Source organism: Gekko japonicus, unplaced genomic scaffold, assembly GCF_001447785.1.
Source record: "Gekko japonicus isolate JY-2015 unplaced genomic scaffold, Gekko_japonicus_V1.1 scaffold1040, whole genome shotgun sequence".
NCBI lineage: Eukaryota > Metazoa > Chordata > Lepidosauria > Squamata > Gekkonidae > Gekko > Gekko japonicus.
This window is the reverse complement of record NW_015162511.1, coordinates 434,508-446,365: the sequence shown is the minus strand read 5'-3', so window position 1 is coordinate 446,365 and position 11,858 is coordinate 434,508. Positions and strand designations below refer to the sequence as shown.

General features: G+C 50.1%; 1 protein-coding gene across 1 annotated transcript in view; it reads left to right on the top strand.

Annotated features, from left to right (window-relative positions):
• OCRL (oculocerebrorenal syndrome of Lowe) overlaps positions 1–1,127 on the top strand; it is a 24,497-nt gene extending 23,370 nt beyond the window's left edge. Inside the window, exon 23 of the mRNA XM_015406149.1 lies at positions 73–1,127. Coding sequence (XP_015261635.1) covers positions 73–197 — 125 coding nt within the window. The 3' untranslated portion in view covers positions 198–1,127. The remainder of the gene's footprint in view (positions 1–72) is intronic.
• The last annotated feature ends 10,731 nt before the right edge of the window (positions 1,128–11,858 follow it).

Below are 11,858 nucleotides of genomic sequence, written 5' to 3'. Positions count from 1 at the left end.
GGGACCAGCCTCCAGGGTGGCCCCCCCCCCAATTTCTGATGTTCTTATGTGGATCTTTTTGCTTCCCTGCAGCCACGCTCTTTGCCAGCCTCCTCCTACGGCCCCCGCCGAACCTTTTGGTAAAGCAGACCCTGCAGGAGCGCCAGCGGGCTATTAACTTCCTCCTTGTCTTCCTGCTGGGAGTGGATGACAACTAAAGGTGCCAAAGCATGGGCTCCGTGCCAGCCAGGTGGCAGCTCAGAGCAGGGAGGGGGAGGAAAGGAGCGGCCAGGCCTGTGCCTGTGGAGATGAGAGGCGGCTCCCCAGCCTTCCTGCGAGGGAAGGGGGTCCATCATGCTGTATCCCAGCCCGCTCCCCCCTGTGCTTCATCTCTCTTTTGCCAGCTTTTCCCCCGACCCGAACACAGCTGCCAGCTCAGTTTTCCCTTGGGCTGCAAAATCGATGGCAGACTGTGGGTGTTTGGAGGAGGCGGCCCGTTCACTGGGCACGGGGCCAGGAGGATGGCCGCCTTGGTACAGCCGGGGGGTGGGTGGGGTTTTTTTGCTGGCAGCTCCCCTCGATCCCACTGCAGAAACGCCAGATTTGCACACAGCCCCGGCCCCATCCCAGCAGAATACTTTGTTTGACACTCTCGCTTGATATGAGGCCTCGAAGGGGCCTCGTCTCAGCCTGGGACTGCCGGCAAAGAGACTTCCTTCCTCCGCCCTTGGAACCTCTGGTGCTGGTCGAGAAGACGCAGGGCAGCAGCTGTGACGTGACACACCCGACTCCCTTGCCCGCTCTGTACAGTTCGGCTCTCTGTCCTTTTCCTGCCCCCGTAGAGTGTGTGGCACATATTCCTGGCCCTGCTGAGCTTCCTTAGGGGCTCTAGTTCTTTACGAAACACTAAATACTGCCTAAGGGGGAGGGGAGGGGGAAGGGCAGGCGGGGGTGGAGGAGAGGAGTGATGTGCCTCGAGCTGGGGCCACGGATGGGGCTGTGTTGGGCTTCTCTCCCCCTTTCACGGTCCTGCACGTCGTCTTTCTGGTTGTCTGTCCTGGGTTGCTGTACTCTTTCTCTCTCTCTCTCTTCCTTTTTTTTAAAAAATGTATAATTTATTGGGAGACCTGTTTCAAAATAAATCTTCATTGTGCAGTGAGTGTCCTCGTGTCTGTTTGGGGAGGAGCAGCGCTTGTGGTTGCTGATCCCCCAAGTCTTTCCAAAGCTCGTCAAGGTGGTTTGAATACAGCTTCGAAGCTATACCCCAGCGATGGCGAACCTTTTAGAGACCGAGTGCCCAAACTGCGACCCAAAACCCACTTATTTATCACAAAGTGCCAACACGGCAATTTAACCTGAATACTGGGGTTTTACTTTAGAAAAAACAACTCATGCGTTAACTTAAGATGATCCAAACAAAGTAAGGAAAGCAATCCCAAATGCTTTCATTTACTTAAAATTATTTGGCAGAGAATTCGACACTTTAATGATGGTCTGGGCCTGGCTGGGGCGATGGCACGCGTGCCCACAGAGAGGGCTCTGAGTGCCACCTCTGGCACCCGTGCCATAGGTTCGCCACCACTGCTATACCCCATAAAGTACACCTATTGTGTGGGTTCTTCTGTTCCAACAGTGGGGTTTGTACGTACAGCTGAATCGAGTTCTACCGGATGACCTGCAGGTGGAGCTAGAGGACTGTGCCTCTTTCCTTAAGGCAGGCGGTTTGCAAGACACGCCTCCTCTCTCGCAGTTATCCCACAGAAGGGGAGAGCTGGTTCCTGGTGCCTGTCCCTTCTCCGCTCATCTTTCAAGCTGCCTCATACCGAATCAGACCATTGATCTGGCTGCTCACTAAAGCGTTAGGCAGGAATCTTCCTCTTTAATGATGGTCTGGGCCTGGCTGGGGCGATGGCACGCGTGCCCACAGAGAGGGCTCTGAGTGCCACCTCTGGCAACCGTGCCATAGGTTCGCCACCACTGCTATACCCCATAAAGTACACCTATTGTGTGGGTTCTTCTGTTCCAACAGTGGGGTTTGTACGTACAGCTGAATCGAGTTCTACCGGATGACCTGCAGGTGGAGCTAGAGGACTGTGCCTCTTTCCTTAAGGCAGGTGGTTTGCAAGACACGCCTCCTCTCTCGCTGTTATCCCACTGAAGGGGGGAGCTGGGTTCCCTGGTGCCTGTCCCTTCCCCACTCATCTTTCAAGCTGCCTCATACCGAATCAGACCATTGATCTGGCTGCTCACTAAAGCGTTAGGCAGGAATCTTCCTGGGCACTCACTATGTGAGAGGCTTTACCTGGAGATGAGACCTGACTCGGATAGCCCAGGCTAGCCCAATCTCATCAGATCTCGGAAGCGAAGCAGGGTTGGCCCCGGTAAGTATTTGGGAAGGGAGTCCAGGGTCTGCTGTGCGGAGGCAGGCAATGGCAAACCGCCTCTGAAAGTCTCTTGCCTCGACGGCAGAAAAAAACCCCAAAACACAACCTAGAGAGGCCAGGGGCTGAGTGGAGGACCTTTGTTCATGCGACACACATGCTCTGTTGTGGGAGTTAATGACACCCTCCCCCAGTGTCTTGTGGTTGGTATGCTTTGGCTGAGCAGTGGGGTCACAGCTCGAAGGCAGGGCTACCCCCTTCGGTGGAACGAGAAGGCAAAATCAGTGGCTGCTTATTACCAAGCTGGTTTCCCAGGTCTCCTGGTTTGTTTTTTTTAACCATAAATGTTTTCCCTCAGGGGAGCCTATTCAGGGCATGAGTTTAAAATAAATATATACATGCCAATCACTACAGGGTGTGTATGTTTTGATTGTATTCAGTCCCTTCTGCCTTCCTTACACAGTTTTAAGTGCCGTTTGCATTTCCTGACTACAGTTATTGCATACTTTTACCCTCATAACAACCTGGAGGGTCAGGGAGAAGCAGTGACCTAAAGCCACCCAGGGAGCTACATGGTAGTGGGGATTTGAACCCGGGTCTTGCCACTGATTCCTAACCTGACTGCCATTCTAACCGCTATAGCACACTGCCGAAAAGCCGTTCTATCTAGGCTTTATCAGCAATGGTGTAACACCCTGTCCCAGGTTGGGAGGCAGGCGTTGTAGCCTGCTTGCAATTCAGAGCACGAAAACCAGCTGAGGTTGCAGATAAGTTAATCCCGGGGGGGGGGGGGGGAGTAAGCAGAGGCTTGTTCGTGCTGGCTTTGCAGGGTTAAGTGGGCGACAGCAGGCACGGTTTCTTAACTCGCACGACTGCTTTTTATCAGAGGTCATTTTGGAGGGGAACGCCAGGAGGAGGGTAAGTTGCTTCCTCCCCGCCTCTCCCCACCCCTGCCTGCCTGGGGCCAGGGAGGGCCTTGGCGGGCTTCCTCGCACTCCCGCTGGCCTTGCAGGTCCACCGCCGGGCCCCTGATGTCAGAGGGTGTGGCATATGCTAATGAGTTCCCCTAGCTCTTTTTCTACGAAATGACCCCTGCTTTTTATACTTATTTTAAGGTTTTTACTGCTTTGCTGAATTTGCAATCTGTGTCCGCTATTTAACAAAATAGATCTCCGTGATAAAGGTGTTTATTGGTGGGGGGCGGGTAGATTTCCTGCTAACATCATGCCTGTTTGATGGAGCAGTTAAGGACATCTGCTTGCGAGGATGCTAGCGTCAATTTCCTGAGACTCTCCTGGATGGTGCTGCAAGGCAGCCGCCGATCTCTGATGGGAAGGTTGGGGGGGGGAGGTTAGAGCTTCCAGCTGCACAGGACGTGAATGCGCGGGACAGTGGAAAGAAGCCTTATCTCAGCACGGAGCAGGCAGCTGGGAGGGCAAAGCTGGAGATCCCAGGGCAGGAAACCAGATGCTGTCTTGGCATTTTCCTGGCACATTCTTCTGTGTGTGTGTGTGTGAGAGAGAGAGAGAGCGCGATCTTTAGACACCAGGCCTGATGTTGGTAGCATGAATAGGAAGCGGCGGCATTACCTGGAGGATGATGGATGTGAACAGTGCCCTTCAAGCCAAGAGTACCCTCGTATCTCGGGAAGCTCCTGATAGAGAATGAGCATCCATGAAATCGGGAAGCTCCCGATAGAGAATTTGCCCCAATACAAGCTGTTCTTGTCCTCTCCAGTCAAATTTTGTAAGGTCTGCTTTGGAAAGTCAGACATTCAACGCCTCCTTCCTGTCCCCTATCAGAACTGTGGTGGGTTACTTCCGTCCTGCACGTTCCCTCGACCACGGCATGCCTTCCCTTGCTTCAGAACCCCTCTCGGCCAAGTGGCTTGAATGCATTGTTATATTGAAAATAGGGGCATCATTGGTCCCCCCCCCCCCCCCCCCCCCCCGTGGCACAAATAGTTGGGCAGAGAGTTCTTGAAGGAAACAGATGATTGGGGGGGTAACAAGTGTGACAGGAGGGGCACTCAGAGTGATTGAAAGTGGCTGAGGTTCTGAAGGAGAGCTGCAAATCCTGTGCTAAGAATGGTCATTCGATACATAACAAGTGGGCGATCTCCAAGAATTTGCGGGGGGGGGGGCATCTCATTCCCCCATATCTTCCCTCCCAATCCCTTCCCCGGCAGCCCCCATAGCCGCTCCCCTTTTCCTGCTTCTTTCCTTCCCACCCACCAGCTAACCTCCCTCCCTCCCATGTTCATCTTTCCCTCCACCTGGCAGCCTCTTCCCAGGAAAAGTTTGGCCCAGTCCTGCAGTGACGGCTACTGCCTCTGGGCTGAGTTTTGTGGGTAGTGATTTTCTAGTGGCTGCCAGCAGCTCTGTCCCTGGTCCTGTCATTATGGGGCATGACGGGGGAAGGGGACATTCTTTATCAGTGGTCTCTTGGCCTCCAAGTCCACCCTTGCTTCCCCCCCTCTCCATGGCTTTGCTTTGTAGAGACCAAGGCTTGGAAGGCTCAGCAACATTGTTATAGTTGCCTGGCAAACTTCCAAATGTCTCCTGATAGTTGTTTTTTTTTAAGCTACAGGCATTGTTTCTAGCATTTGGGGAAGTTCTAATCTCCCAATACACTTTTTTAAGATTTCAGATTTTACTGCAACCCTGAGATAGAGATATCCTTCAGGTTGCAAGAGAAATCTCCCTTATCTGTCTCTACCTCTGTTTTGTGGAGCTATCGATCTGATCCTCTCTAGCAGAGGTCCCCAGCCTTTTGGAGCCTGCAGGCAACTTTGGAGTCCTTACAACAAGGTGGCGAGTGCAGCGACAGAATGGCTGCCACAGGAGGCACAACCAACCATCCAAATGTCAGGGAACGGGATCGTGCATCATTCTCATAGTAACAGCCTTTTGGAGCCTGCAGGCAACTTTGGAATCCTTTCACAAGGTGGCGAGTGCAGCAACAGTATGGCTGCCACAGGAGGCGCAACCAACCATCCAAATGTCAGGGAACGAGATCGTGCATCATTCTCATAGTAACTTTCAAACATTTCAGGCAGAAGCTCTGTTTAACAGAATGCCTTATAAATGAACATCCTATTTAAAAATATTTTTGTGCCTGCACACTGGAGTTGCCGGGTCCTCCCTGGCCACCAGAGGGGGATGGGGTGGGGGCAGGGTTGCCAGATCCAGGTTTGGGAAACTCCTGGAGATTTGGGGATGGAGCCTGGGGAGGACACGGGCCTCAGTGGGGCACCATGCCATAGAGTCCCCCTTCCGAAGCATCCATTTTCTCCAGGGGAAGTGATCTCTGTAGTGTGGAGAGGAGCTGTAATTCTGGGGGATCCCCAGGTCCCACCTGGAGGCTGGCATCCCTACTACCCACACAGTGGGTCCTTGTGCTGTGATGGCAGCAGCTGCTGAGTCAGCTTTTTTAAGATCTGCACAGCCATTCTGAGGGCTCATCAGAAGTCCTACTGGGTGGAAGCCCTACCCACTTTTTAAAAATACTGGGCAGGTGCCGGGAAAGGCATGGGCAGGAATCAAAGCACTCAGAGGCCCCGCGTCCGGGACATCATCTGCTCTACGGCACAGTTTGGAAGTAGGTATATGATATGAGAGCCAGCTTGGTGTAGTGGTTAAGTGCGCAGACTCTAATCTGGGAGAACCGGGTTTGATTCCCCACCCCTCCACTTGCAGCTGCTGGATGACCTTGGGCAAGCCATAGTTCTGATAAGAGCTGTTCTTGAAAAAGAGCAGTTTCTGTCAAGAGCTCTCTCAGCCCCACCTACCTCACAGGGTGTCTGTTGTGGGGAGGGGAAGGGAAAGGAGTTTGTAAGCCACTCTGAGACTCCCTTAAGTAGTGAAGGGCGGGGTATAAATCCAATCTCCTCCCCCCTCCTCCTCCTCCTTGGGTTTGGTTGACTGGAGTGTTTCTTTGGTTAGGAATAGGGGGCAGCAGAAAGGAAGAATTAAAACAAGAGCCGGAAGTCTCGGAAGGTTAGCAACATGGCGCAACAGCACCCAAGATCTGTTCCCCCTACCCTGGTATTCTTAGCCATGGTTTCTCCATTTCATACTTCTCACGAAACCTGGAAACTTGCTTTTAAAATTGTTCTTGAGTTGTCCTGCTGTGTGTAGCATCTATACCATCTTGATCATTTATTCCATTCCTGATACGTCTTTGCAGAGCTGTTTAAAGCAACTTGTGTAATGTCAGCAATCAGTACATTCATCTCTTATCCCGATACAGCTAGTGAACAATTGCTAAAATATCTTTAGTGGAGCTATTCATCTTTTTGTGTGTGTGTGGGGGGGAAGGGGGTTCCCAGTGAAAGAAGGAACTTGTCTGGCTGAGTTGTTTGTAGCTCATGTCCTCTGCTAGAGTATAATTCTATGCCTGTACCTACCAGTCTTTCCTGGAGCTGTGGTGGCTCAAGTGGTTAAGACGCTGAACTGCAGGCTGTGGAAGGTCAGTAGTTCAGCAGTTCGAGACCCGAGTGTGCCGCATGACGGAGTGAACGCCCATCTCTAGTTCCAGCTCCTGCCAACCTAGCAGTTCGAAAGCAAGAAAATGCAAGTAGATAAATAGGTACCACTTCGGTGGGAAGGTAACAGCATTCCGTGCGCCTTGGTGTTTAGTCATGCCGGCCACATGACCACGGAAACGTCTTCGGACAGTGCTGGCTCTTCGGCTTTGAAACGGAGATGAGCACCGCAACCCTAGAGTCGGATTTGACTGGCTTTCGAGCAAGGGGACCTTTACCTTTACCAGTCTTTCCTAATTACTTTGCAAAGAAATGCCTCAAAGCAACTGCTTTTCTTCCTTGACCTGTTACTGTTGGGAGCTGGTGATGGTCAGCAGTATGAGCCATCTTTCTTTCATATGACCAAGGAGATTTCCTGTAGTTTGAGGCACTCACTTTGGGCTATCATGCACAGCAACTATATAATATTGTGCATTTTTTCCCTCCTTTGCTTCAAAAATCAACTAATACCATCCGTGTGTCATTTGGAAGTCCATGGTGCCTAGGCAACAGTTTATGCAGTATGCTAACCTAACAGTTATTTACGGAGCATGGTGTTTGAATTCTAAAGTGTACTAAGTTCTTTCTTAGCGCAGAGCAGCCCAAGCTGGCTGTGACCTCAGAGCAGCTCAACCAATAGTATCAAGAGGGGACATGTCTGCAAAGTCGTCTTGTAACATCAGAGTGGGTCAGATGAAAACATTAAGAAACTGAGCAGGCACCCAGAATAGTGGGCGAGGAGAGCAAGATGGAGGAGGAAGCGGTCTTATGAAAAGAGATAAAATCCTAGTAAAAGCATAAGTCCAGCCCACCCACAGTGAAAGACTCTGGCTCCATGCCCAATTCACAGGAAGCAGGCTTAACACACTGGGCCTTTTAGATGGGAAGCTACATGCCCCAGAGCCACCAGAGGGGCTGAGCTCAGCATCTTCAAAGCATGCCACAGGCAGGGAAAGGACTTTGGAGCACTGGTGATAAAAATCCTCCACCTGCACAGCCTTGAAGTAGCTAGGGCAAGAAGCCAAACCATGCAAAACTTTCCGGAGATTCCAGTATTCCCTGCGGGGTTCTCTTGGGACTGAGGAGGAAGTCCCATGCCTGGCACTTAGGCTGGGGGCTTCCTGGTTTAAGGCTAGAGCAGAGAATGTCGTCTTATTGTGGAAAGGTCTTTGTAGAATCCCAGAGACCTTAGTCCTGTGTCCCTAACCCACAGGATTAAGGATGAGTTCACTACTCAGGGATCTTCCGTGGCTGTAAGTCACCAAACTGACTCTGCTATACTAACCTGAGGGTTGCAAGAAACCTGTTCCTGTGAAGGCAAGAGGTTATATGTTAAAAGGAGACCACAGCATAACCCTAAAGTCAGTCACTCCTGCAGAATTTCACAGGTTAGGCTGTCCAGTTTTCTTTGTTAGCTATGAAAAATGGTGAAAGTTGGACTGTGGTTGGATGGGCGGAAGCTGCCTCGGTGGTAAGCACAATTCCTAGTCTGTTCTTGAACCTCGGCATGTCTCTTTGTTCTTTATATTTATTAAAGACTTCAAGGATAAAGGACAGGAAAACCAGAACACATAAAAACCGCGATGAGAAAGAGAATTATATAGGAACATAAAACAAAAATGAAGTATGGTCCAGGGACCTGACAGAGAGATGAAAATTGCCTAAATAATGACTATTGAACTATTCTCTTACAGTTCTAAATTAAATTACTTCCGCCTCAGCAATCAAATATATTGGAACAAAGAGATAAATGTTATGGCTCTTCTGCCCTTCTAAAGTACAGGGGGGGGGGGGGACTGGAAGTTGTTGTGAAAAGTTCTTATTTTCTTTGATCTCAAACAGCTCGGGGCCTCACCAGTTCATGACTGGATGATTGTAACCTCCTATCCCATGATCATGGAGGTGTGGTCTGTCTTCCTTTAGCTGCGCAGACAATCTTTGTAGAAGAAGAAGAAGATATTGGATTTATACCCCGCCCTTCACTACCCAAAGGTGTCTCAGAGCGGCTTACAAACTCCTTTCCCCTCCCCTCCCCACAACAGACACCCTGTGAGGTGGGTGGGGCTGAGAGAACTCTGACACAAACTGCTCTTTCTCAAGGACAGCTGTGCCAGAGCTTGTGACTGACCCAAGGTCACATCAGCAGGTGCAAGTGGGGGGGTGGGGAATCAAACCCGGTTCTCCCAGATTAGAGTCTGCACACTTAACCACTACACCAAACTGGCTCTTTAAGTAGTAAGCACACATACCAAAAAAGGTCGTTTTCTGAAGGAAAAGAAGGCCCTTGCCCAACAAAAAGCAGTAAGATAAACCTGGAAGTGTTGCCTAGTGGCCAGTTTGAGATTTTGCCCCATGTACAGGATGTAAAATTGATTTCCCCGTGAGCGATTGTTTAGATGCAAACTGGTGGCTTTTTCTGGCTTCAGCAATGGCAAGTGTCTTATTTGGTATCCTAGCTTTCCCTCAAGGAGCTTTGGCTGCCATGCTAGGGTTGCCAGATCCCCCCCTGGCCACCAGCGGGGGTCGGGTTGCCAGATCCAGGTTGGGAAATTCCTGGAGATTTTGGGGTGGAGCCTGGGGAGGACAGGGACCTCTGTGGGGGACAATGCCGCAGGGGCCACCCTCCAAAGCATCCATTTTCTCCAGGGGAACTGATCTCTGTAGTCTGAAGATGAGCTATGATTCCAGGGGATTCCCAGGTCCTTCCCGGAGGCTGGCATCCCTACGTCATACCCATGTTGGTATCTTCATATTTCAGTGAGAAAGGTTAGGTTGAGAGGGACTATAAAGCAGAAGAGGATTTTATGTCAGAACTACCTCATCCGGTTTTCTTCACCATCCCTCATGAATCTATCCTATCCTTGGTTTGTGGTTCATATCCTCTTTACAACTTTCCGAGGCGGGCTGGGCTGAGAGACCGCGACTGGGCCCAAGGTGGCATTGCGGGGCTTGAACCTGGGTTCCCCTAGTCTCCATCCATTGTACCACCCTAGCTCTCTCTCGTAGCTGCCCCACACAGAACCACCGCCCTCGTGTTCCCCTCTCCACAGACCTAAAATGAGGGGGAAGAAATGGAGGAATACTCACGGGAAAAGGCGCTTGCCCTGGAAACCACACCGTTTGGTCACTATGGCAACACGTCCCGCAATCTGTTCTTCTGCTTCTAACGAAGCCTGACCACTTAAAATGAGACATTGTGTGTGTGTGTTGAAATGTACTTGGTTTAGGCAGAGGTTTGTGGCTCCTTTTTGCTCGGAAAACAGCCCAACAAAGTTGGGAAGGGCACGAAAGACAGTTTCAGACAGATACTGGGAGCCTTAATGGCCGGTTATCACCACAGCCTCTTGCTTCGGCAGGCACATCGGACTGCAGGCTGTTTCAGATAACCTTAAGCCCTTTTGGTTGAAAGGGAAAAACCCTGATTTAGGGAGCCCTCTAATGTGTAGTCACCCACACCGAAGGTCATCAGATCGTGCTAAGTACCTTAGAGTCTATCTGTACCGGTTTTTCACTTTGGCCTATGTGCATCTCACACTCCTTCAGACAAGGCCTCTTTCTTACGTTTATAAAGGAGTCAGGAAGGTCCCTCTGATTTCTGCCAAAATTCATTCAGCGCCATGGAGTAAAATGGCACAAGCACCCAGCTGGAATCCCTGGCTGCCACTAGAGGGCGCTCCAGTAATTTCTAATATGAAAATACTTTTCTTTCTTTTTTTAGAGTTGTTTTATAATTATTTTATGATTAATGCATGGTTTTTAAGAACTGGAGTACATCCAGTGCTCCATTTCTACACAGAATATAAGGGCTTGGAAGCAGCCTGAGGGTCAACACTACACTGTCCTGTCTTGGATCCAGGGCCAACTCCTCGTCCTTTTCCACAGAACACTCTTGGGCCTCGCTGCCCCTCACCTTCACACTCTCGCGCCTTGGTACGTTTCTGGCCATGACCATCACTCCTCTAATCCCATCACATTCAGCTGCCCAAAAGTCCCCTGCTCCGTCCAATGACTCCACCCTTTCTCCCTTGCTGCCCCTTATACCTGGACATCAGTATAATGTCATCTCTTTCAAATCCTCAACACCTACTTTTTTCACAGAACCCCTTAGTACCCACTCTCCTGCTAAAGCTGAGCACATGCAACAGGAATGAAGCCCATATGACCCCTGGGGGATCTGTTAAGTTCCAAAGGGCCTGCAAGGCGGAGATGTTCCGCCAAGCATACGGCTGAAGACAGCAACCGTTTTCAAGAGTTGAATAGTTCTTAATGCCGATCTCATTCACAGTCTGCTTTCTCCCCTCTTCCCCCATCGCTAATGTAATCTGGGGGGACAGAATTGTATGATGGTACCACATGGCTATTGGGTTTTAGAATTGTATTTTAAATTATTTAATAGATTTTATGTGTTTTGTAAGAATCTGTTGTGAACTGCCCTGAGCCCGCTTGTGGGGAGGGCGGTATGCAAACCTTATATAATAAATAAATAATAAATATTCGTTCTTCCCTTTGTCATAGAATCATAGAGTTGGAAGGGACCTCTAGGGTAATCTAGTCCAACCAGCTCCACAATGCAGGAGATTCAAATATCCCCCCACCCCCCAGTGACCACTGTTCCATGCCCAGAAGAGGGCAAAAAAGCACCCAAGATCTCCAGCTAAACTGGCCTGGAGAAAAATTGCTTCCTGACCCCAAAGTGGCAATCAGCGTTTCCCTGGGCGTATAAGAAAGGGCCACTATGTCAAATTTTAGTGTACACTTTGGTTTTCTTGCACTGTAAAACACCATACACACGAATGATACTATATAAATAATAATTTTGTTGATGCATTTTAAAAAGCAGCAATGTTGTTACCCCTTGCCTTTATTTTGTACATCTTGTCTATTCTTCTAAATGCAACAGCATCCAAAACAGGGAATACTGGTACGCACACTCTACATTAGAGCAATCTACTTGAACAATTCTCCTTCTCCCC